At 42.7% G+C, this 27181-nt stretch overlaps 1 protein-coding gene across 3 annotated transcripts in view; it reads right to left on the reverse strand.

Annotated features, from left to right (window-relative positions):
* ATAD2 (ATPase family AAA domain containing 2) overlaps positions 1 to 27181 on the reverse strand; it is a 393801-nt gene that overhangs the window by 42220 nt on the left and 324400 nt on the right. For all 3 annotated transcript variants that reach the window (XM_030218745.1, XM_030218753.1, XM_030218736.1), the window contains exons 22-25: positions 22529 to 22688; positions 20777 to 20899; positions 20343 to 20495; positions 7470 to 7895 (exon numbers count right to left, since the gene is read on the reverse strand). In XM_030218745.1, the coding sequence (XP_030074605.1) occupies positions 7470 to 7895; positions 20343 to 20495; positions 20777 to 20899; positions 22529 to 22688 (862 nt within the window). The remainder of the gene's footprint in view (positions 1 to 7469; positions 7896 to 20342; positions 20496 to 20776; positions 20900 to 22528; positions 22689 to 27181) is intronic.

The following is a 27181-nucleotide window of genomic DNA, read 5'->3' on the forward strand; positions in this document are numbered from 1 at the left end:
TTTATTTATTTTTCTTCTTCAAGTCTGGTTGTAAAATGCATTTTTGTTTTTGGTGGTGGTGGTGGAGGTAATCTTTGTCTCCCGGCTGCACAGACAGGAAAAAAAGCAGAAAAGAAAACACTAGGACCAACATGAATAGAAAAATAAAATGCTCACACAACAAAGGTAGAAAAAAGTATTTTATTCTGAATTTATTAATTGGAGTATGTCAGCTTTTGAAAATGCCTCTCTCTGGTATTTTGCATTTGTTTCTCTCTATTACTGTTGTGTGCAGAGTGACTGCCTGAGGTTTCAAGTTCAGTTTCATACCTCTGTTACTGATGTATGGTCCCTTGTTTCATATTTGTTGAAGGCCTGTTTTTTATGTGTGTGTCCAACTGATTTCCAAACATTTTACTATGGTAGAATCTCTAAAATAGTTTTTCATACACCGAGAAACCCTCAATTTATGTAAACATGTATAAGTTCATACAAACAGATTGTACAATCTAATTTCTTAGGGAAGAGAGTTTGAGGATCCCTAGCGTTCTGTAGAATCACTGGAAAAAGGTGTAGTACTCTGCTAGTATGTTGTGCATGTGTAAAGATCTTATTGCAGTCTTGTGTTTTTTTCAAAAGGTAGTGATTTGGTGTTTTAGGGCATGGTATAATATTTAGAGTGCTGCCTTTTCTTGCATAAGATTGACGCTTTTTGAGTCTTGAGATTTAGTGCTGTTAAGGTAAGGTTCTGAAAGTGTTTTTACACAAGTTTCTGTATAGTGTTTTGTAGTGGATGGATTATGTGTTGGCCTTACTGAGGTGACACCAACATTTTAATCTAATTTTAGTTTGTCATAACATCAGACGGGGTTTTAGAAAAGTTGCAGAATCTGTTGTGTGTTGAAGTAGACGTGTGTGATCAAGTTTAAATCATGAGATACTGCCAGAAGAGGGACCTTTAAATACAGTTGAATTGTTTCCATAGGTTTGTATGTGGTTTAGTATTGAGTGTTTAAAATAATTGTGTTTAAAATATATGTCATCCATGAAGACACATGAAGGCATTACTTTTCAATAAGTGTAGCCAGCAGCACTTGGACTTCAGTCCCTTGGACTTCAGTCCTTGGACTTCAGTCCCTTCACTACCATTTCAAATTTATAGATTAAATGCACTGCGAAAAAAAACTCACTCATTGACCTTCAATTTCACTTATTAGGGTGGTAGATATCACTTCTTGATGGGCCACCTTTGGCATCTCTGACAACAAAGGTAGAAAAAAGAATTTTATTTTCTATTTATTGATTGGAATATATCAGTCTTTGGAATGTGCATCCGCTAGAACTAGTTTTAAACATGGCTGGGGCTCGCAAGAAAAATCTCACTCATTTGGCATTCAATCTCTAGCATTGAGGTAAATCTCCAGCATTGGGAAGGGCCACCCTTGGCATCTCTGGGCGCAGGAGAGGGGAAGGGAAAGGGAAATGGGACTTGATATACCGCCTTTCTGAGGTTTTTGCAACTACATTCAAAGCGGTTTACATATATTCAGGTACTTATTTTGTACCAGGGGCAATGGAGGGTTAAGTGACTTGCAGCAACAAAGAGTCCAAATCTCCCGTAAAAAACATCAAAAAACAAGAACAGAAGATGTACAGAAAGACCAAACTAAAATCACAGATGTAAAAAAGCCAAATTCATTTGGCTTTTTTACATCTGTGATTTTAGTTTGGTCTTTCTGTACATCTTCCGTTCTTCTTGTTTTTTGGGTTAAGTGACTTGCCCAGAGCCACAAGGAACTGCAGTGGGAATCGAACTCAGTTCCCCAGGATCAAAGTCCACTGCACTAACCACTAGGCTACTCCTCCACTCCGAGGAAGTGATTAGTGACCTTTTGTGCAGTGGGTCACTTCCTCCTTGCCACAGCCAGCGGGGAGGGGAAGAGAGTATCACTCACACCCACTTGTGGTCTGGCAGCTAAGCCCTCCCCTCTGCTAAGCATGGTAAGGGAAGAGTAGAGATGCTCTAAGTGACCCAGTTTTGTTTTGTATGGGGGGGGGGGGGGGGGGGGGGGAAGAGCCTGTTAAACATTTATCAGCACACCACTGGGTTTAACTGAGGTATCAGTAGTGTTTTGATAGAAGCTGTAGAATCATATCGGCCTGCCAAAGTGAAAATTGCCATTTTAGTGGTAAGCAGTTGTACATTACCTTTAGTCTGAGTACTTTGTAGCAATTCCCTTCAACTGGTGCCATTTTAGAAGGTTTGTCACTCCTGCTGTCACAATCATTGGCACCTGTTGATACACCTTTGGAGTCTCTTGGTTTAGGGAGAGAGGCTGCAGTAAAGCGAAGATACATACCTGTAGCAGGTATTTTCCCCGAGGACAGCAGGCTGATTGTTCTCACTGATGGGGTCGGCATCCATGGCGGCCCAGGAACGGCAATTTTGCATAGCAAAATAAACAAAAACTTTGCCAGAGCCTTCCAGCGCGTGGGGCACAAGCACCGCGCATGCGCGGCTGTCTTCCCGCCCGTCGCGCGAGAGTCCCCGCTCAGTTAGGTCAAAAAGCAATAGTAAGGAGAAGAACAACTCCAAAGGGGAGGTGGGCGGGTTTGTGAGAACAGCCTGTTGTCCTCTGAGAATACCTGCTACAGGTATATATCTTCGCTTTCTCCGAGGACAAGCAGGGTGCTTCTTCTCACGACTGGGGTATCCCTAGCACCCAGGCTCACTCAAAACAAAGAAGGTCAATTGGGCCTCGCAATGGCGAGGACATAACCGAGATTGACCTAAAGCAGAAACACCTAACAGAGTGCAGCTTGGAACAGAATAAAAATGGGCCTAGAGGGGTGAAGTTGGATTCTAAACCCCGAACAGATTCTGCAGCACCGACTGCCCAAAACGACTGTCATGTTGGGTATCCTGCTGAAGGCAGTAGTGAGATGTGAATGTGTGGATTGATGACCATGTTGCAGCTTTGCAAATCTCTTCTATAGTGGCTGACTTCAAGTGGACCACCGACGCTGCCATGGCTCTAACACTATGAGCCCATGACATGACTCAAGATTCAGCCCAGCTTGGGCATAAGTGAAGGAAATGCAATCTGCTAGCCAATTGGAAATGGTGCGTTTCCCTGACTGCGACTTCCCGTCTGTTGAGATCAAAAGAAAAACATTTGGGTGGACTGTCTGAAGGGGCTTGTCCGCTCCACGTAAAAGGCCAATGCTCTCTTGCAGTCCAAGGTGTGCAACTGACGTTCAGCTGGGAAGGTAAGAGGATGGGGAAAAAATGTTGGCAAGACAACTGACTGGTTCAGATGGAACTCCGACACCACCTTCGGCAAGAACTTAGGGTGTGTGCGGAGGACTACTCTGTTGTCATGATGCTTGAGATAAGGAGCATGCACTACCAAGGCTTGGAGCTCACTGACTACGAGCTGAAGTACCAGCCATCAAGAAAACGACCTTCCATGTCAAGTACTTCAGATGGCAGGAATTCAGTGGCTCAAAAGGAGGCTTCATCAGTTGGGTGAGAACGACGTTGAGATCCCATGACACTGGTGGAGGTTTGACAGGGGGCTTTGAGAAAAGCAAACCTCTCATGAAGCGAACTAAAGGCTGTCCAGAGATAGGCTTACCCTCTACATGTTGATAACCACTAATTGCGCTAAGATGAACTCTTAAGGAGTTGGTCTTGAAACCAGACTCTGACAAGTGTAGACGGTATTCAAGCAGGGTCTGTGTAGGACAAGAGCGAGGATCTAGGGCCTTGATATCACACCAGACGGCAAACCTCCTCCATTTGAAAAAGTAGCACCTCTTCGTGGAATCTTTCCTGGAAGCAAGCAGAACCCGGTAGACACCCTCAGAGAGACCCAAGGAAGCGAATTCTATGCTCTCAACATCCAGGCCGTGAGAGCCAGAGACCGGAGGTTGGGATGCAGAAGCACCCCCTCGTTCTAGTTATGAGGGTTGGAAAACAATCCAATCTCCACGGTTCTTCGGAGGATAACTCCAGAAGAAGAGGGAACCAAATCTGACGCGGCCAGAAAGGAGCAATCAGAATCATGGTCCCGCAGTCTTGCTTGAGTTTCAGCAATGTCTTCCCAACAGAGGTATGGGAGGATATGCATACAGAAGGTACTTCCCGAAACGAAGGAGAAAGGCATCTGACGCTAGTCTGTCGTGGGCCTGAAGTCTGGAACAGAACTGAGGAACCTTGTGATTGATCTGAGTGGCAAAAAGATCCACCGAGGGGTTGCCCCACTCTCGGAAGATCTTGCGTACGATGCCCGAATTGATCGACCACTCGTGAGGCTGCATTGTCCTGCTCAGTCTCTCGGCCAGACTGTTTACACCTGCCAGATAAGTGGCTTGGAGAAACATGCCGTGACGGTGGGCCGAAAGCCACATCTGGACAGCTTCCCGACACAGGGGGAGAGATCCGGTGCCCCCCTGCTTGTTGATGTAGTACATGGCAACCTGATTGTCTGAATTTGGATAATTTGATTGGACAGCTGATCTCTGAAAGCCTTTAGAGCGTTCCAGACTGCTCGCAACTCCAGGAGATTGATCTGAAGACCTGCTTCCTGGAGGGACCAAACTCCTTGAGTGTGAAGCCCATCGACATGAGCTCCCCACCCCAGGAGGGATGCATCCGTTCTTAGCACTTTTTGTGGCTGAGGAATTTGAAAGGGACGTCCCAAGGTCAAATTGGATCGAATTGTCCACCACTGAAGGGAACTGTGAAAATCAGTGGACAGCTGGATTGCATCCTCTAGATCCCCTGCAGCTTGATACCACTGAGAAGCTAGGGTCCATTGAGCTGATCTCATGTGAAGATGGGCCATGGGTCCATGGGTGTCACATGGACTGTGGAGGCCATATGGCCTAGAAGTCTCAACATTTGTCGAGCTGTGATCTGTTGAGACGCCCTGGCCATGGAAACTAGAGACAGAAGATTGTTTGCTCTCGCTTCTGGAAGATAGGCACGAGCTGTCCATGAGTCCAGAAGAGCACCTATAAATTCCAGTTTCTGAACAGGGAAAGATGGGACTTGGGGTAATTTATAAAAGCCGAGTAGCTCCAGCAGTTGAATAGTCATCTGCATGGACTATAGAGCTCTGCCTCTGAGGTGTTCTTCACCAGCCAATTGTCGAGATAAGAGGACATATGCACTCCCAGTCTGCGCAGTGACGCTGCAACTAATGCCAGACATTTTGTGAAGACCCTGGGCGCAGACGCCAGACCAAAAGGTAGCACACAATACTGGAAGTGCTGTGCTCCCAGACAGAATCGAAGATACCTCCTGTGAGCTGGAAGTATTGGGATGTGTGTATAAGCATCCTTTAAGTCCAGAGAGCATAGCCAATCGTTTTTCTGAATCATGGGAAGAAGGGTGCCCAGGGAAACAATCCTGAACTTTTATGGGACTAGGAATTTGTTCAGGGCCCTTAGGTCTAGGATGGGATGCATCGCCCCTGTTTTCTTTTGCACAAGAAAGTACCTGGAATAGAATCCCTGCCCTTCTTGCCCTGGTGGAACGGGCTCAACCACATTGGCGCTGAGAAGGGCGGAGAGTTCCTCTGCAAGTACGTGCCTGTGCTGGAAGCTGAAGGATTGAGCTCTCGGTGGGCAATTTGGAGGTCTGGATTTCAAATTGAGGGAGTATCCTAACCGGACTATTTGAAGAACCCACCGATCTGAGGTTATAAGAGGCCACCTTTGGTGAAAAAGTTTTAACCTCCCTCCGACTGGTAAGTCGTCCGGCACGGACACTTTTACAGCGGCTATGCTCAACTGGAGCCAGTCAAAAGCCCGTCCATTGCTTTTGCTGGGGAGCCACAGGGGCCTGCCTTGGCACACGCTGTTGGCGAGAACGAGCGCGCTGGGGATGAGCCTGAGAAGGCTGTTGAGAAGGAGGATTGTACCTATGCTTGAAGGCTCTGGCAAAGTTTTTGTTTATTTTCCTATGAAGAATTGCCGTTCCTGGGCCACCGACCACGCCGACCCATCAGTGAGAACAAGCAGCCTGCTTGTCCTCTGAGAAAATAATTTATCCACCAGTACAACTGTCGGGTCCTTTAGATCTGAGAGGTACGAGACTGTATTCTGGATCCATGACCTTCTCTAATTTATATTAGTCCTATTTTTCTTTCTCATCCTACCCCCTCTGGAAAAGCAGTGTAGATCTGTTCTCTAGAGCAGATGAACAAGATTGGCAGGCTAGGGGGTCCAGTGTGGGAGACGTAGCACATGCACAGTAAGGACTCCAGATATTTCTGGACTTGGGAGAACATAAGTCTGGCCAGAAGCTTTCGGAGGACATCACATGCTTGATGGTTTAGGTGTAGTCACTTATCTTGCCCTTCTCATCCACCATAAACTTTACTTTTTCCCCACACTGTTGCACGCCATGCTTGGAACACACACATGCCCCCTCTCTGCCCTCATCCAAATCCAGCCAGAAAGCCCACCTTTGAGAGGCTGATTTGAAAATTTAACTTCTTACTCTCCTGCTAACAATTTCCCATAACAAAAACTTTTTTATTTGCCCTGTTTCTCTGTCTTAAATAGATTGTTAGCTCTAGGAGGCAAGGCCTGTTTCCTGTGTATACATACAGTACTGTATTATGTCTAGAAACACTATAGAAATAGATGTTTGATTTCCACTATTTCTCTACTATTGACAGAATTTAAGCATTCTTGGAACAGACACAGAAAACTTGTAAGAACATGGGGGAAAGACTGGGTAAAAGAATTTGAGGGAGAGGCCTAAATGCTATATGAAAACATGTATGTTCATCACATAAAACTGCAAAGGATATAAGAGGAAAAAACAAATTTGATGTGTAAAATAGAGTAATAGCCTGCAGGTAGTCAAGCACAATGAGGCAATTTTTTTCTTAAATTAGCTTATGGTCCTTAAATTATGATTTTGTTTTCCAGTAAATTGCACTGATGGGCCCAAGAGATAGGGAATAGCCTACCCTAGCTTTGCTTTTTCTTGACTTAGCTAAGCTTTCCTCCTTTATTTCCCTTTTAGGGTGTGTGTGGAACTCTTTTTCTATTATTAGATGGTGTTTCTTTCCTTGGATTTTAATTGTTTTTAAATATTGTAAACTTTGATCAAGTTCTGCATAGCAGTAAATCAAGTCAATGAATAAACAAACACAAGGAAAGGTAAGGACTCCAGCTACAGTGGTGTAGATAGTCAAGCCTGTACAGTGACAGAAGGAGATATCTTTACATACTATGACTTCGTTTATTTTGTTTGTTTTATTATCATGCTGACCAAGATCCTGCAATACCAAATATTTATCTACTAACATTCTTCCACTATTCATGATGTATTGTAAGCCACTATGAGCCTGCAAAGAGGTGGGATACAAATGCAACAAATAAATAAATAAATAGAGTAACATAACTGGGAACCACCAGGCAGACCGAGTGCGTCAATTGGTCTAAGTATGCTGTTGTATGCTACTTACCTCTGGCATCACCATTCTGTGCAATATTTCCCATTTGGAAATTAGAAGATTCTTTGTTCCCCATTTCAGTTTCCCTTCCTGTGTATTCTGAACCAGCAGTTTCATTCATAGCATAATTTTTAAGATATTCTACAGAATTATCAAGAACACCACGTTCCTCGTCAGCCTTTGGGTTGTTCTTAGGAACACTGGCCAGATTTTCAAGAACATTTTCTGTTTCAGCATCCATTGAAGAATCACCATTCACTTCATTTTCAGTTTGATCCATGCTGGAGTCCTGATTTTCAAGGCTTTCAGCTCCATCAAACTCCGCTTCATCACCTTCTTCAGTTTTATTATCCTTGCTAGCCTGGGACATTTTCTTTCTCTTTGCAATGGTTCCGGCACTCCATCTACTTTTTCTGCGATATCTTTTCTTTCCTGAGGCTGTTAATGAAAGTTGGTGTTTAAAAGAACCGTTATTGATAATTTATTTACATTTATTATATTGTTTTTATTCATCCCTTGAAAATGGTAAAAACAAGCACTGGCAAGCAGATTTCTAATACCTAGCTTTTCATATACCAAAAGCCCAAACTCATTTCACTAATTAAACTTGTAAACTTTTTCTCATAAGCCACACTCTTTCCTATCCATTCATAAACTCTTTGAATTGGACCTAACATTAAAGAAAAACTGCTCTACAAACACCAACACAGTTCAGATTTCCCATGTATATATGGGATCCAGGTCTCTACATGTCTCAGTGGATTAATGTACTTACCTCAGTACTGAGCAAGTGACTGGTGACCTAAGGGGTACTTTGTGCTACTGGGATACCACTTGCCGTGGTAGCTATGTGAAGTATTACAGCTTCTAATTTTCAGTTTTAACAGTAAAACCACAGTGGAACTTCCCTAATGGAAAAATTGAATTTTCTGTTTATAACCAATAAATCTTGAAATTCACAGCACTCTGACCTGCAATGACATTCTCCACAGGCAACACAGTTTCATTCCCATTTCCAATTGCTGTGTTTCCATTTATCCTATTTTCATGCATAAATAACGTATAAAAAAAAAATCAGTATGCGTATATAATACATTCACACATATACCATGCTATCGTACTGAAAACAGAAAGGACATGTGCATTCAGGAAATGTACAGATATAACATGCCCATGCTGAGTAGACAGTAGAGCCACGCAGAGACAGTTGCATATATTTTGATTTTCACAGCTGTTCGTCAATGGTAAGTCTAGTCTATGGAGAGGAGGGCAGTGTTTGTAACATTTTTTTTTCAGCATGGAACAAAATTAAGTCAGAAGCAAATACATGAGCTGGAGTATCAGGTCAATAGCATTTGAAAATGGTAGTGACAATGACAGCACTGATGTTGCTGCTGACAGTGTCATAACAGAAGAACATCTGCAAGCAGCACTTCAGTATTTCAATGATGGACACAGACTTTGAAGATTTTGAGGCGCACTCCGGAGAAGAGGATGATTAAGGACATTATTTATGCCTCTGAGAACATTCTGTGTTAGATAAATACATCTATTGATAATTCTAGTTAGCTATAAAGTGGGCTAAAAATTTGTTACACTGTAAAGTTTCTTAACAATATCATTTATAGCTAGGCCTAGGTACGAATGCAGTAGCTGAAGTTGCCATATTGTCCAAATGTGTTTGTATGTTTTATTTATTTTATTTGAAGCCTAGGACATAAATGAAGTTATCATAATTAACACAACTGCTACCCTTGCTCTTTGTGTGAGGAATGCAACTGGAAAAAAAAATAATCTCATAACGTGCACATGTATATAGTTGGAGTAGAAAATGCAAGTAAAAACTAGTCCTGAACATCGATAAAAAATTTTAATCGTACTATTAAGAGCGTTCCCCCCTCACATTTTCTCCTCAGCGGTGCAGAATATAGACAACAGAAATACATTTTCAGAACCGACATGTTCAATTAATAAACTGAAAATAAAATCATTTTCTTTACCTTTAGAAAAATAAAAATCACCAGACAATCATCTTATTTCCTGTCTCTGGTTCTGCTTCCCTCTCTGTGCTCTAAACTCTGTTTCCAGGGCCCTCTGTCCATTCACTATTTCAATTCTCTCCTCTTTTTCTTCACTCCCTGCCCTATATAAATCTTGTCACATCCAACTTTTTTTTCCATTTTTTCTGCCTCCTTCTCAAATCTAGTTTCCAGCTCTTCCCTTGTCCTCCATCCATGGGTAGCATTCTCCTCTCTTCTCTTCCCTGCAATCTATGTGCATTTCCCCTCTCTGTTCATGTCCATCATCTCCCTTCATTCTTTCTCTCTTTTTTCCCCTTTTCCATCCCCCATTTCCAACATCTGTCCCTCTCTTCCCCTAACATCCAGCATCACCCCCTTCTCTCTTCCAACAGTCCAGCATTGCTCCTGTCTCTCTATCATCCACCATCGACCCATCTCTCTCTTTCCCCCCCCCCCCTCACCATCCAATTATCACCCATCTTTTCTCTCATACCCGATCACCATCCAAGCATTGCCCTGTGTCTTGGTCCCGCCCCCTCTCTAGTATCACTCCGACTCTCCTCCTCTCCCTACCACCACTACCACAAAAACAAAATCATTATCCCTGGATATATTGCCTTGTCTCCCCTTATATCCTACATTGCCATATCTCTTCTCCACCATATTATGCATTGCTCTTTCCCCACCATATTTCTCTCCCCCCCCCCCCCCATGGTCTAAACTGCTCCATCTCTCCACACCCTCCATATCCTGAATTGCCCCATCTTGTCCCCTCCCTATAGCCTTCACTGCTCTGTCTCTACCCGCCCCCCCCCCCCCCCCCCCCGTACCCAGCTTTGCCCCATCTCTTCAGAGTGAAGCATTCCCCTCTATTGCTACCTCTGTCGGACCTAGAAACATAACATGTTTATTTTTATAGCCTGCAACGCCCCGCGGTTTCCTATTAAAATTTAAAAAACAAGCGAGTCTTAAGCAAACATCTAAAATATCCAAGGCTTGGTGCCTGCACTATTAGAGAAAAAATATCTTTACCCAGTTTAGTAACCTGGTAAGATACTAAAGAATTTACCATTTTCTTCTTTATTTTTCCTTTTAAAGGCGGAAAAGAGAACAGATTAGATGATCGGGTCTTACACATTAAAATGGACAAAACGAAACAATTTGTTAGATATGAAGGGGCTAAAACATGAGATACTTTGTACAAAGAGGCTAGTTAAAAAAAAAAAAAAACATGAGCTGGCACCGGCAATGAACTTTGGAATAATACATTATTAAATAATCTGATAATTTTAAAGAATAAATCAGCCGCAGTGCAGTATTTTGAACTGTCTGTAATTTTTGAATCAATGTTTGAGAACATCCTAAATAGACTATATTACAATAGTCCAAAGAACTAAGTAACGGTGCTTGAACCAACAATCAAAATTGATGTACTTCACAATATTTACAAATACAATGCAATTTGTGCATAAGGAAAGTTTTCTTTACTACCTTGACATGAAGCTCCATGGTACCTGCTGAATCCAAATATATCCCCAAAATCATTACAAAGGGGGAAAATATAATTCTGATGGTTAACAACAATATTGGATTCCGCAGAACCCTCCCCCCAAAGCCCGTAATCAACAACTTTGTTTTTTTTACAATTCAAGTTCAATCTATGGGCCAATATTCAACAGTACTAAACAGTCCGCAAAACTGGCAGCTCCTTGGAAACGTCTGAGTAAATTGGGAAAACAGTTATATCATCTGCATAACAAAGACAAAATCTAAAGACTCTATAATGCAAATCCCAAAGAATGTATATATAAATTAAGCAATAATGGGGATAATAAAGAACCTTGAGGAACACCACAAACATTGCTCCAACTATCAGACAGATTAGTTGACATTTTAACTCTATCTCCTATGAAGAATTAACAATTCCTGGAATTCCCACTGCATCTAGTATTTGTAGGAGAACTTCAAAATCTACCAAATCAAAAGCACTGTTTAAGTCAAATTGGAGGAGCAAATATGTCTTTCCCTCACATAACCATACCCGAACTATATCAAGTAATGCACTCATAACAGTTTCTGTACTAAAATTTGAATGGAATCCCGATTGTGAAGAATGAAGGATATGGTGCTGTTCCAAAAAAAAAAAAAAAAAAAAGAGCTAATTGAGCAGCAACAATCCCCTCCATTAATTTAATAAATAGTGGTACTGAGGCAACAGGCCTATAATTTGAAACTGCCCCTACCAGGTCCTTGGTGCTTTTCAAAATGGAGTAATTATATCAAGCAGTAACTTCCCGTTTCTGGGTTCGAAACAGCCAGTGGCAGTGCACAGAAGGGCACATTCCTGCACCTGCCTTTTGCTTGCTTCTGCTGTTACTGCCACAGCCAGTGTCACAGTGAAGACCAGTAGCGGACCGGTGCAGGAGCTTCAACCCACCTAAATTGAGTAGGCCAGTGGGAGGGGGAGAAGACAGGGAGACAAGATGGGGAAATGCAGAGCATGGGGGAAGCAGGAAGAAATGGGGCAATGTAGAGTACGGGGGAGGAGGGAAGAGATGAGGCAACACTAGGTTCGAGGAGGGTGGGAGAAGAGCAATGCATTAACTGCGTTAATTTTTAACACAAACATTTATCGTATTTAATCATGTTAACGCATTATATGTGTTTTAACTAGAGATGCACATTTAATGCAAGCATTATATATGTGAAAATATAGTACTTCTCTGCAACAAGCTCCAGTCCTGCCCTCCCAGCATAGGGCACATCAGGAGTTGTAGTTACAAGAATATAAAAATAGCCAGACCAATGGTCCATCTAACCCAGTATCCTATTTCCAACAGTGGCCAATCCAGGTCACAAGTACCTGGCAGAATCCCAACTAGTACCAACATTTCATGCTACCAATCTCAGGGCAAGCACTGGCTTTCCCCAATGTCTAGATCAACAGCAGACTACAGACTTTTCCTCCAGGAATTTATCCAAACTTTTTAAAAACCCAAATACACTAACCGCTGTTATAACATCCTCCGGAAACGAGTTCCAGAGCTTAACTATTCATTGAGTGAAAAAATATTTCCTCCTATTTTAAAAGTATTTCCATGTAACTTCATTGAGTGTCTCTTAGTCTTTGTACTTTTCGAAAGAGTAAAAAAATGATTCACTTCTATTTGTTCTACACCACTCAGGATTTTGTAGACTTCATTATATCCCCATTCAGCCTTCTAATTTCCAAGCTGAAGAGCCCTAATCTCTTTAGCCTTTCTTTACATGAAAGCCATCCCAACCCTTTTATCATTTTGGTCACTCTTCTTTGAACCTTTTCTAATTCTGCTATACCCGAGGTGAGGTTGCACCAAGAAGCATTATAACATTCACCATCTTATTTTCTATTATTTTCCTAATAATTCTTAGCATTGTTTGTTTTGTTTGGCTGCCACCACACACTGGGCAGATGATTTCAGCATATCTACGACACCTAGCTCTTGTTCTTGGGTGCTGACTCCCAAAGTGGACCCTAGCATCAGTTAACTATGATTCGGATTATTTTATTTATTGCATTTGTACCCCACATTTCCCCACCTGTTTGTAGGTTCAATGTGGCTTACATGGGTCCAGAAATATGGGAGCATATTCTGGAGCAAATGGATACAGAGAGAATAATGAAGTTGAGTAAGGTATTTGAGGTATAACCCCATACCAATTACACAGGGTTAGGATAAGGAGGCAGGAGATTTGTACTTTTGTCTATTATCGTGAATAATTAGATCATGATTATGGTGGTATAGGTGATTTAAATTGGGATTGGAATTCCTAAAAAGGTGGGTCTTCACATTTTTCCGGAAGTTTATGTAATTGTCTATGAATTTCCCAATGTGCATCATTTCATATTTGTCCACATTAAATTTCATTTGCCATTTGGATGCCCAGTTTTTGGTTTCCCTGCAATATTTCCAAGGTCCACATGTGTTTTAACAACTTTGAATAGTTTTGTGTGATCGAAAAATTTAATCCCCTCACTTGTCATGACTCCACCTATGGAACAAGCACAGCCTATGCTGAACAGACTAAAAGTATCAGGAAGCACTTCCTCCTCCCTCCTTCCCCTGGCTCTTGCATCCAAGGGGATGTTTTTTTGATCACAGACATCTCAGCCTTACTAAGAAAACTAAAGTTTTATGTAGAAAAGGCTATATGAAGGCTCATATTTCAATATGCAATAATGTATACATTTTAGGGCTGAACATTTAACACGTTAAATGGTTAACGGGTTAAATGGTTAACACGTTAAAATTTTTAACACAAGTTAACTCAGCATTTGGCCAAGTCTCTCTCCATTTTTTTTTTTTTTTTTTAAACCTGACACTCCGAAAGCCCCCTCCTCTGCGCTCTCCAAGCCTCTCTCTGTTAACAGGAAGTTCTGTCAGAGGGGGTAGAACGTCCTGCTATAGAAGCTTTGGGCGGGTGAGGCAGGGAGAAGGAGCTGATCATCATTATGCCGCACCATGAGGAGTTGCTGTTGGGTGAGACCCTGGGACAAAAAGAAAGAGAAAGATGTGGACCCCAAGGGGGGGGGGGGGAGGTGTACAGGTGGGAAAGAGAGAGAGTAATGCGGTGGCGATAGGGGCAACCGCGGCAGCAGCAGTAGAGGGAAAAAGACTATCTTCCCCTAGCCCACCCATAAAAAAAAACTAACACCATTTCAACCAGCAGTACATCCCTTTACCATGCCTTTATCAGTCCAATGATGGCAGTACTTTCACACAGTCGCCTTAGGAACTCTGCAGTTCTTCCACTTATACAGCCAGTCATGGCTCAACCCACAGGAAATCGGAATTGGGGAGTAACATAGTATCATAGTAGATGACGGCAGAAAAAAAGACCTGCACGGTCCATCCAGTCTGCCCAACAAGACAACTCATGTGTGCTACTTTTTGTGTATACCCTACTTTGATTTGTACCTGTGCTCTTCAGGGCACAGACCGTATAAGTCTGCCCAGCACTATCCCCGCCTCCCAACCACTGGCTCTGGCACAGACCGTATAAGTCTGCCCAGCACTATCCCTGCCTCCCACCACCGGCTCTGGCACAGACCGTATAAGTCTGCCCAGCACTATCCCTGCCTCCCACCACCGGCTCTGGCACAGACCGTATAAGTCTGCCCAGCACTATCCCCGCCTCCCACCACCGGCTCTGGCACAGACCCTATAAGTCTGCCCAGCACCATCCCCGCCTCCCATCACCGGCTCTGGCACAGACCCTATAAGTCTGCCCAGCACCATCCCTGCCTCCCATCACCGGCTCTGGCACAGACCATATAAGTCTGCCCAGCACTATCCCCGCCTCCCACTACCAGCTCTGCTATCCAATCTCGGTTAAGCTCCCGAGGATCCATTTCTTCTGAACAGGATTCCTTTATGTTTATCCCATGCATGTTTGAATTCCGTTTCCGTTTTCATCTCCACCACCTCCCGCGGGAGGGCATTCCAAGCATCCACCACTCTCTCCGTGAAGAAATACTTCCTGACATTTTTTTTTTGAGTCTGCCCCCCTTCAATCTCATTTCATGTCCTCTCGTTCTACCGCCTTCGTATCTCTGGAAAAGGTTTGTTTGCGGATTAATACCTTTCAAATATTTGAACGTCTGTATCATATCACCCCTGTTTCTCCTTTCCTCCAGGGTATACATGTTCAGGTCAGCAAGTCTCTCCTCATACGTCTTGTAACGCAAATCCCATACCATTCTCGTAGCTTTTCTTTGCACCGCTTCGATTCTTTTTACATCCTTAGCAAGATACAGCCTCCAAAACTGAACACAATACTCCAGATGGGGCCTCACCAACAACTTATACAGGGGCATCAACACTCCCTTTCTTCTGCTGGTCACACATCTCTCTATACAGCCCAACAACCTTCTAGATACAGCCACCGCCTTGTCACACTGTTTCGTCGCCTTCAAATCATCAGATACTATCACCCCAAGACCCCTCTCCCCGTCCGTACCTATCAGACTCTCACCGCCTAACACATGCGTCTCCCGTGGATTTCTATTCCGTAAGTGCATCACTTTGCATTTCTTGGCATTGAATTTTAATTGCCAAACCTTAGACCATTCTTCTAGCTTCTTCAGATCCTTTGTCATGTTTTCCACTCCCTCCGGGGTGTCTACTCTGTTACAGATCTTAGTATCATCCGCAAATAGGCAAACTTTACCTTCTAACCCTTCGGCAAGGTCACTCACAAATATATTGAACAGAATCGGCCCCTGCACCGATCCTTGAGGCACTATACTACTCACCTTTCCCTCCTCCGAGCTAACTCCATTCACCACCACCCTCTGGCATCTGTCAGTCAACCAGTTCCTAATCCAATTCACCACCATGGCACCTCCAAAGTTTTCTACCACTTTCCAAATGTTTTTGCCATGTAGCAGGGGCACCAGGATATTTCCCATCACCCCCACCGCTGCTGCTTCTTTAAACCAGCAGTGGCAAATGAAAGTACATCCATCGTGCGGGGCATCACTATGCACAGGTGTGGCTGCCAGTTTTGCCCCAGACAGGAAATGACATCAATGGGGGCGAGGCTAGCAGCTGTGCCTGTGCACAGTGAGGCCCCGCACGACTGATGTATTTTCGTTTGCCACTGATAGCTTAAAGAAGTAGTGGCGGCGGCGAGAAATGGGGAATGTCCCGGTAGCCCCTGCTACATAACAGAAGCACAGCAAGGTTTATCTTATCTACTTTCTGTAAGTGGACAGACTCATAGCAGAAGAACGCTACATCTTTCTAGGAGAGAGTGGTTTTAAACCCTGTATGTGGTAATCTGTGATATATGGCCACCACTGTTAAATGGTGAACAGGTGGTGGGCAATCTTGTGGGCCACAGCACTCTTAAATTTTGATTCTGGTGTACCAGTGGTGAGATGCAGTTGCACTTCAGTATAAATCCAGAGAATGATGTCAGTCAAGGTGCTCTGTTTTGAATTGTGGATATTCTTAAGCTATTCTTTCAGAGCTCTCTGAAGTTTAGCTGCACCTTCTGGCTTTCAGCTCCCAAAGCTTTTGTCTGTGTTATGTTTATCCAACATGAAAAGGTGGGAAAAGTAGCCATTTTCCAGCTTGTATTTTGTGACGCTTAATGGCCCTATGAAAATGTTCAAGTTTCTATCTTCCCCTTCCTTACCTGATTTAATTTTCTGCAGAGTATCACAATGGGAAGCTGTTCTTCTATCAGAGTATTTGTTAAAGTATCAGATACTGTGCTTACTGCCCACAAATTTAGGATCTTCTCAGTATCTGCTTTTTCCGACAACCCTAGTCTGGTTTGTGCTGTTAAGTAACATTCCTGTTAGTTTAGTTTGGGATTGCTTAGCTGCTTATTGAAAACTCTCAGCTATACCTCACTAAAACCACTATAGCAAGTTGCCGGCAGGGAGCAACAAAAAACTAATGACTGACTTGCAGTATTCTGTTAGGAGAAAACAATCCACGACCATCTAAATTTCAGGAAATCACTAAAAACCAACCTCAAGAAGGCTTACCCTACCAATCCACCATAATCCCCCATACTCAGCAACACCACATAACCAATGATCGTACTGGACAATAGACTATCTTCATTCCTTTCGACCCTCATGGTGCCTGACACCCCCCCCATCTCATTAGACCACAATATAACCTTGTATTTGTTATCAACCGACATGGCGAACGCCACTACGTACTATGTAAGCCACATTGAGCCTGCAAATAGGTGGGAAAATGTGGGGTACAAATGTAACAAATAAATATCACCCTTATTCAGTAATGAGAAGCAATTATTTGATTTCAATGCATTTATTAACAGAGAGAGAAACATTAAGTCTGATCATTTTATTGCCTTCCAATGTACTAGGCACCTACTTCTGGGGCTCTTTTCTCTTTGCTAGGCTCTTTATTAATACTATCTTCCACAGAATAGAGAATAAGACTACCACACTTACTACACTCTCCTCTGCTTCTTTGAAAAAGGGCATTTATTTTTTGCTTTCACCCTCGACCAATCACGCAATTAAAAAATTTAATTGTGATTAATTGAGCAATTACAACTTTTAATCGATAAACAGTCCTAATACATTTTGGTATAGCACTAAAGGTGTGCAATAATATGAAATTAGGGGGCAAATCTATAACTTGGTGCATCTATTCTATAAAGTCACTTGGACATGACTAAGCTGTTACCAAATACTAGTGCAAATCCACTTTGATGTGCTGAAATCTAGGTATACTCACTTATAACAGGTCAATGGTTGGCGTAAGGTGGCATGCCTAAGTGCGTCGTGCAACATGTGTAACATAGTATTTTATAACACGCCCATGGCCTACTCATGCTCCATCCATGTGTACACTACCCTTGTAATTACATGCTGTAGCACTTACGCACTACGTTACAGAATAGAGCCTAGTGCACATATGTGCAGAACTGCAAGTTATTGGTGCTTCTGATGCATGTTGTGATAAGTAACCAGGCACCAGTTTGTAAATTTGACCTAATCATGTTTTGTGCCAGTGAATGGAATCCACTTAAAAAAAAAAAAGTTCATGAAGCAAATACTCTAAACCCCCCCCCCCCCCTATTTTTCTTACCCTGTCAAAGCACGTACTGTATATACTCATTTGTATGTTGCAAATGTTTTTATTTTTTTTTAAGTTCATGGGTGGGTGGGGAACCCATAAGTGAATCTACCTATTCACTTCCCTACCCAGCCATACCAGTTCCAGCATTTCCTCTTCCAATCTTGATGTTTTCCCAGCCCGCTGGCAACAGCCACATGGATAGTGTGTCTCCTCTCTTCTCCATGCTGGTGCTTTCAGCAATACTTGTTTCATAACGCTGCACAGCACTTTCAGCTGCACTGTTGGGTCATGCCCTCTGTCTGACAGGAAATAAATCTAAGCACGGGCCTGTAGAGGAAGGCCCCACATTGATGCTTAAAGTGATGTGCAATGCCAGGGAACAGGTATTACTGAAAGTTCTGGCAAAAAGAAGAGAAGAGGAAACACTATGCATGGGGCTACTGCCAGAAGAGCTGGGGAGTAGTGCTGTCTGATTCAGTCAAAACTTTTTCGATTTGATATGATTTTAAAAAAAATTTGATTTTACTAGATTGAAATAGTGAGGCCCACATGCTAATATTATAACACAAAGGGTTAAAAAAACCAAAACCAGTCAGCAGCAATTGAACAAAGGCAAACTTTAATGTGAGCACTTCATGCTGTGTTACATCATGTGAAAAGCGAAGTTTGGTCAAGACATCTTTCGGTTTTTATTAAGAATAATCATTTTGTCCACTTTGGCTGGCTTCAGACAACTGTGTCTTGCAGCTATAATTTGTCCAGCAGCAGAAACATGTTCAAAAACAGAATAACCCATTTTTTGATGACTGACTGGGATTTTGCCAGATATTTGTGACCTGAATTGGCCACTGTTGGAAACAGGATACTGGGCTAGATGGACCATTGGTCTGACCCAGTATGGCTAGTCTTATGTTCAACATGGTTGTGAAGGTGCAGCCTGGATCAGAGCAAAACTGAGCCCAGGAGAGTAAAGTTGGATTCTAGATGCTAAACAAATTCTGCAGGACTGTCTGACCAAACTGGCTGTCACACTGGGTATCCTGCTCAAGGCAGTAGTGAGATGTGAATGTGTGGATTGAAGACCATGTTGTAGCTTTGCAAATCTCAATGTATGCTGATTAGCGAGCTACCGATGTCACAGCTCATAGTATCAGAGCCATGGCTACATGACCCTCAAGATTCAACCCAACCTGGGCATAAGCAAAGGAGATGCAATCTGCTAGCCAACTTGAAAGTGTACATTTGTCAGTGGCTACCCCCCATCCTGTTTGGATCAAAAAAACAAACAAAAAGCTGAGTGGACTGTTTATAGGCATTAGTCTGCTCCAGATAGGCTAAGGCTCGCTTGCAGTCTAAGGTTTGTAGTGCATTTTCACCAGGATGAGGTATTAGGAAGAATGTTGGCAGGAGGTATTCAAGCAGTTATTGTGTAGGGCAAGTAAGAGGATCTTGCTCTCACACCAGACGGCAAATCTCCTCCATTTAAAATAACATTTCTTACTGGAATCTTTCCTGGAAACCTCAGGCAGATTCAAGGAATGAAAATCTATGCTCTCAACATCCAGGCCATGAGGGCCAGGGGTGGAGGTTGGGGTGAAGAGACCACTCATTCTGCATGATGAGGGTTGAAAAACCCAGTGGATTTTTGTATTCTATACACTGTATCTATTTTCTTTGGGGCTACTTGAACTGACAGTGGAGTCTCCCTGTTTTTAAGTAGAGTGTTCTTCATAATTGAATGATGTGGAACAGTGATGCCCTCTCTAGAACCATTTTTATACTCAATGAGTCTTTTTACTGATTTTCCCCAAAGACTAAGTATCATCCCATTCTGTTAAATTTTTGGAGTGTTATATTGGAACTTTTAATATTGGTGCCTCAGTTAAGGATCTGAAAGTACACTAGTGGATTCCTGAGGCTTTGATATTTTCTGGAGGGTTTTTTTTCCCCTCCCATTTTTGCTTGGAGTTAGTTTCATGGTAGGTTGATGCAGCTTGGGAATAGCAGGTGCTCAGCAAACTTTTTTTGTTGGGTGTTATAGTGACCCCAGAGAAATGGGTTGATATTGATCCCTTTTGTATAATTTATTTCCAATTTCTGTTGGGTTGGAATGAATAAAAAGGGGCTGAAGACATAGGCATGTATGCTACAAGGAAATAGCCATTAAACCCTGTTAAATGCCTTCTCAGCATTGAGGGAGAGAAGAAATAAAAGTATGAAATAAAAGTATGCAGGAAGATTCAGCAACTTACCAGTACAAAGATGGGAAGGAGTGCTAGCAGCCATGGGCAAAGCTGGTATCTTAAGTTTCCCACTGCATTCAGTTTCCACTTTTTTATACTCAGAGGCACTGTGCTTTGGTAATACATGGTAATACGATGGTACATACTTTGAAGAGAAACAGCCTTAAAAACGAAGAGATTTTTTTGATATTCATATGTTGCCCTAAAACAAAATGCTTTGCAAAAAATTACATACTAGTACAGTGAGTCCCTGCTACAGTTCACAATTTAATTAGGATCTGAGGTGAATGGAAATAACGACCACCACAAATGTCCATGGCAGACAGAAAATCTAAGCCCAGGTTTCTGCAACCCCAATCCATTATTGTAATCAATAAAGCCACTTATTCTGTCAGGCAAAACTTTTTGTTTCTTTTTCAGATAAAACCAGTACTGGTACATACCCCTTTTCATTCGGGATGCCTGAATTTCTTCACAAAGCTTTTCAAAGTCTTCATCTAACTCTGCCTTAATAATTGCATATGCAGTGTCTCTAAGAGTACATGCTCTGTGCCTGATTAAACGATCTGAGAAAAAGAAAATTACTGGTTGGTAATGCTTTCCTAAAACACCATTCTTTACAGTACAAAGTACATGGCACTAACAATATCTATTACATTTTAACAAAAGTCCATATGTTTACATTCTATTCAACAGTATAATGTCAGAATTACAAAAGTACATTTTTACTTTCAACTAGTTTTTACTAGGAGGTCCAATTTACCAAATATAGTTACTGTCAAACTCCCAGAAGTAAAAAAGGTAGACTAATAGAAAACATTAACATATGAAATAATTTATTGGTGTGAATAAAAAAAAACAACAAACCCGACGTGGCCACGTTTCGCCCTCAGGCTGCGTCAGGGGTCAAAACTAAGAAATAAAAACATAGATATCAAATCAAACATACTTCATATATAACAGCTTTCATTATAAAACATTCATATGTAACTCACTCTACGCTGGCTGTAAACAGCAAATACTTAAAAAACTCCAGACAGCCCAGAATATGGCAGCCAGACTAATATTCGGCACACCAAAATACGAAAGCGCGAAACCCCTGCGGGAAAAACTACACTGGCTCCCACTAAAGGAACGCATCACGTTCAAACTTTGCACCCTAGTCCATAAAATCATCCATGGTAATGCCCCAGCCTACATGTCAGACCTGATAGATCTACCACCCAGGAACGCAAAAAGATCCTCTCGCACATTCCTTAACTTCATCCTCCCAAGTGCAAGGGTCTGAAATACAAATCAATGCATGCATCTACCTTTTCCTATACGAGCACGCAACTCGAACGCGTTGCCACGTAACCTGAAAACGGTCTATGAATTGACCAATTTCCGCAAACTATTGAAAAACTATCTTTTCGACAAGATATATCACAAAGATCAACATATGTAACTGTATAATCTAACATGTGTAACTGTATAATCTTTAAAACTTCCAGACTGTCTTATGTCTTATAATGTCTTTCTGCTTTAACACCTTCATGTATTTCTCCACCATGTAACACAAAACCCTCTGTAAACCAAATGTATATTCACTGCTATTTCCAGTATCCATGACGAATTGTAAGCCACATTGAGCCTGCAAAGAGGTGGGATAATGTGGGATACAAATGCCATAAATAAATAAAATAAAAATATTTTCAAAATAATTCCAAATACAATTCAGTATAGCTATACAGTCAATTATATATTAAAAAAATATAATTGTTTGACTGTACAGCTATATTGATGTTGAGGGCGAAACGTGGCCACGTCGGGTTGTTTTTTTGATTCACACCAATAAATTATTTCATATGTTAATGTTTTCTATTAGTCTACCTTTTTTTTACTATTATTCTGTCATAGTAAGGAGACTGCTGCCTTTTTTGTTTGTGTTTAAACTCCCAGAAGTATCAACCTTCACACCCCAATTAACTCAAAAGGGATAAATGGGGGAAACAAAATATCTTACAAAACTATATCAACTATTTATGTAGCTTTATGTTACAAATACTTACTGTACCTTGAGCGACAACTGAAAAAAACACGAGCCAAATCCAAACAACAAATAAAATTCAAATATATCCAACTTAGTGTTAGGTAGGACATAATTTTTTAAAATAAGTACATAAATAAATGAATGGCATCTTGGAACACTTCACCTGCAGGATCTTTGTCTGGGTTGTATTCTAAAGCATTATTGCAAATCAGATCAATATCTTTCAGGTAATCTTTTACCATCTGATATTTGTGCAGATCGATTTTACTGATAATGGTTGAGAGGTCCATTGGCTGTGCAATAACTGTGACATAGTCAGGAACCTAGACGTTCAATGATAAAAAACTGCATTATAAACTTCATAAAAATGGTCAATACAATAAATTAATTTATAAAACATATATCATTTAGAGAAATAATGCTGAAAGTAGTTGCACCTGATTATGACTATCCTCAGCAGATTTTTCTTCCAGTTTTAAACAGCAGCACTAGCTATATTAATCAATACCTCAAAAATATTGGCTTGTTCATGTATTCACTTAGTTATTTCCTTTTGAGGATAATTTTATAACAGGGAACATAGAGAGGCATTTTCAATATGACATCTAAGTCCAAAATTCATATGGGGAATATAGCTATTTTTCAAAACAGAAATCCCCCCCCCCCCCCCCGAAAATGGGTATTTGCTAGATGTTTTTGTGCTTTCTGCATTAATCTGTTTGGTCCATTAAAAAAAAAAAAAAAAGTCCACATGAAGGCACAAAATTAAGCCACTGGGATGTAGGAAGAGCCAGCATTCTTAGTAGACTGGCCACACAGACATCCCAGGAGAGCAATGGGGCACTGCAGTGGATTTCAAATAAGTGCTCCCAGGTACACATCTCACCGTTGCTTCCTTATCTTGCCTGATGAGTCGCCCCCTCCCCCCCCCCCCCCCAAACCCACTACCCTCAACTGTACACCACTACAGTAGACCTTATTGGTGAAGGGGAACCTATGTGTGGGTGCAGTGAGTTTCTGGTAACAGGTAGAGGGAGGTATGGGCCTGGGTCCACCTGTCTGCAATTCACTGCAACCACCACTAGACTTACTCCAGGGACCTGCATGCTGCTCTAATGGACCAGAGTGTAAAATCTGAGGCTGGCATATTCACATTTTTGGGGGGTGGGAGAGGGTTAGAGACCACTGGCGGAGTAAGGGGAGGTCATCCCTGATTCTCACCAGTGGTATCTGGTCATTTAGGGCACTTTTTATGGCTTGTTATAAAAACAGGTTCTAGACCAAAACGTCCAACTTTTAGCCCTGGATGTTTTTGTTTTGTTCCATTATGGCAGAAAAATGTTCAAGTGTTAGGAATGTCCAGATCCCATCCTTAACGCGCCTCCTTGTGATTTGAACGCAGTTCTGATGTACTTCATAGAAAAACTCTTAAAAACTGGTTTCAAAAATACCAATTTGGACGTTTTTGTAATAAGAATATTCAAATGCAGATTGATACCACTTTTTAGATGTTATTCTCTTTTGAAAATAAGCCCCATAGACTTTGAAGGCATACAGAAAAAGAAATTGGGGGCAAATCTATAAAAGGGCATTCAGATATAGGCACTCTGATTCTATTATGTAATCTAACTATATAAATGAGAAGTGACAGACTCACCCGCAAATGCGCAGTAGAGAGCAGCTGTCATCAGCTGTCAAGGGGAGAGCAACAGCAGACAAGCACCTCTCGCGCGGAACAAATAAAACAACACGATACATAAATGCATGAGAGGAGACGGGGAGGCCAAGCAGTCCTCAGCAGCGGCTCACTCTGTCCTCACTTCAGCGTTGCCACCTCTGACACAGAGTGAAAGAAGAGTCCACCGGTCCCCACCCACTTCTTATCTAACGTGATCAAGCAGGGCTCCCACTACGCTCTCGGCCTGAGGGCGACAGGTAAACATGTGCATCAACTCTGCATTCGCCCCTGGCCTCTCTCACGCACACACACGCACGAGCCCTGCTTTGCTGCCTGAAACAACTGCCTATCTGTCCCACCCCTTCGGCTCACAGAATAGCGCGAGTAGCCCTGCTTTGCTGCCTGAAACAACTGCCTATCTGTCCCGCCCCTTCGGCTCACAGAACAGCGCGAGTCAGCAGAAGGGGCGGGATAGCGACACCATGTATGGGGGAGGGGTAGGCATGCGACTGGAGAACGAGCCCTACTTTGCTGCCTCAAACTGCCTATAAGGAGCAACTGACCCTCCACTGTGACAGGGAGTCCTAGCAGCTCACTCTCATAGTCTCTTTCACACAGACACACACGTTCTCTCTCGCTCTCACACACACAAAAAAAATATTAGAACGGGGGGGGGGGGGGGGGGAGGTTTTTTGTGTATACCTTACCTTGATTTGTACCTGTCTTTTTCAGGGCACAGACCGTATAAGTCCGCTATCACCGCCTCCTAACCACCAGCCCCGCCTCCCACCACCGGCTCTGGCACAGACCGTATAAGTCTACCCAGCACTATCCCCGCCTCCCAACCACCAGCCCTGGCACAGACCGTATAAGTCTGCCCAGCACTAGCCCCGCCTCCCAACCGTCTCTGCCAGTAACCATTTTTTCTCTGTCTCCTTCCACTGGTGGATAGACATAACTCATTGGTCTGAACTGGTCTGGTATAGATGAAAAGGAAAACAGATTTTATGCTGCTTAACCCAGAAATAAGCAGGTTTTCCCAAGTCCATCTTAATGGCGATTTATGGACTTTTCCTTTAGCAACTTGTCTAATCCTTTTTTTGACAGAAAAAAAAGAGCCCTGCTTTGCTGCCTCAAACAACTGGCTATAACGAGCAACTGACTCTCCACTGTGACAGGGAGTCCTAGCACCTCACTCTCACACTCTCTCTTTCACACAGATACACTTTCTCTCTCATACACACACAAAATATTAGAACGGGGGGGGGGGGGGGGGGCAGGCAACTGAAAAACGAGCCCTGCTTTGCTGCCTCAAACAACTGGCTATATATAACGAGCAAATGACACTCTCTGTCACACACACACAGTCACTCTTCTCTCTGAACTCACTCTGACTCTCTCACACACACACACTCTCTCTCTCTCTCTGAACTCACTGATACTCTCTCTTTCAGACACACACACACACTTTCTCTCTCACACACCCACAAACACACATACAAAATATTAGAACACCGGTGGGGGGGGGGGGGGGGGCAGGCGACTGAAAAACCAGCCCTGCTGGGAGTCCTAGCAGCTCACTCTCATACTTGCATTACATTTTTCAAAACAAAAAACTCGCCGTTTTAACGGGCTTAACGGCTAGTACTAGTATAAACCATTTATGCCAGATCTATTGCTGGAGTAAATGGGCAAATGAGATGCATTTAACTTAATTTATAAGTTGCACATGTAAGTTAGACACGCCCATGTGTAAGCACCCCCTGCAGTTACATAGTGCACTTATGCACGCAAGGCACACATTATAGAACTGTCTTCATACTGCCTAAATAATTGTATCATAGTAATATAGTAGATGACGGCAGAAAAAGACATGCACGGTCCATCCAGTCTGCCCAACAAGATAAACTCACATGTGCTACTTTTTGTGTATACCTTACCTTGATTTGTACCTGTCCTTTTCAGGGCACAGACCGTATAAGTCTGCCCAGCACTATCCCCACCTCCCAACCACCAGCCCCGCCTCCCACCACCGGTTCTGGCACAGACCGTATGTCTGCCCAGCACTATCCCCGCCTCCCAACCACCAGTCCCGCCTCCCACCACTGGCTCTGGCACAGACCGTATAAGTCTGCTCAGCACCATCTCCGCCTCCCGCTCTGCCACCCAATCTCAGCTAAGCTCCTTAGGATCCATTCCTTCTGAACAGGATTCCTTTATGTTTATCCCAAGCATGTTTGAATTCTGTTACTGTTTTCGTTTCCACCACCTCCCGCGGGAGGGCATTCCAAGCATCCACTACTCTCTCCGTGAAAAAATACTTCCTGACATTTTTCTTGAGTCTGCCCCCCTTCAATCTCATTTCATGTCCTCTCGTTCTACTGCCTTCGCATTTCCGGAAAAGGTTCGTTTGCAGATTAATACCCACTCATCTTGCATAGTCTCCCTTTTTCAAATAAAATGTTACAGCAGCACTTTTTAGTGTCTTCTTTCCAATGATTACAATTTTCATCACTATTGTCAAGGTACCCTAAAACTAGTGCTATGGAAATAAGGAAATACGTACTGTACCCCACAATGGATGCTGTGCTCTTTGAATGTAAGGGGGGGGGGGGTTGATACTTTAGAAATAGTCTTTACTGGAATGCAGGATCTGGTGTGAGGGAATATTGTTGGGGCAGCATGGAAACGCTGATCATAATATAAAACCAAGTTACTTACCTGTAGCAAGTGTTCTTCATGGCCAGCAAGTCCTCACAGCAAGGGTTACATTATTGATGGAGCATGCATGGGAAAGCTTCTCCAGCAAAGTAACCACTTTTCAGTTGCTCCACTGTGCACATGTGCCACTTCATACCTGCTACTGATGTGCAAAACCACTTCAGTCTGTCTATTCAGCTAAAGTAGAATGTAACTTCTTGAGAAGATGGGCAGATATGTGAAGACATGTATCCTGCTGTCCATGGAGAACACAGGCCACAAGAAATAAAACAAAGTTACTCATCTGTAGCATGTTCTCCGAGGACAGCATGATGCTTTTTCTGTCTCATGGGTGTCATCACCAATGGAGCCCTGACAGAGATGAACCTGATCATGCTACTTCTAGATGCATTTGGAAGCTGTCCACTGCCCATGCAC

The sequence above is a fragment of the Microcaecilia unicolor genome, chromosome 1 (assembly GCF_901765095.1).
Source record: "Microcaecilia unicolor chromosome 1, aMicUni1.1, whole genome shotgun sequence".
In the NCBI taxonomy this organism is placed as follows: Eukaryota; Metazoa; Chordata; class Amphibia; order Gymnophiona; family Siphonopidae; genus Microcaecilia; species Microcaecilia unicolor.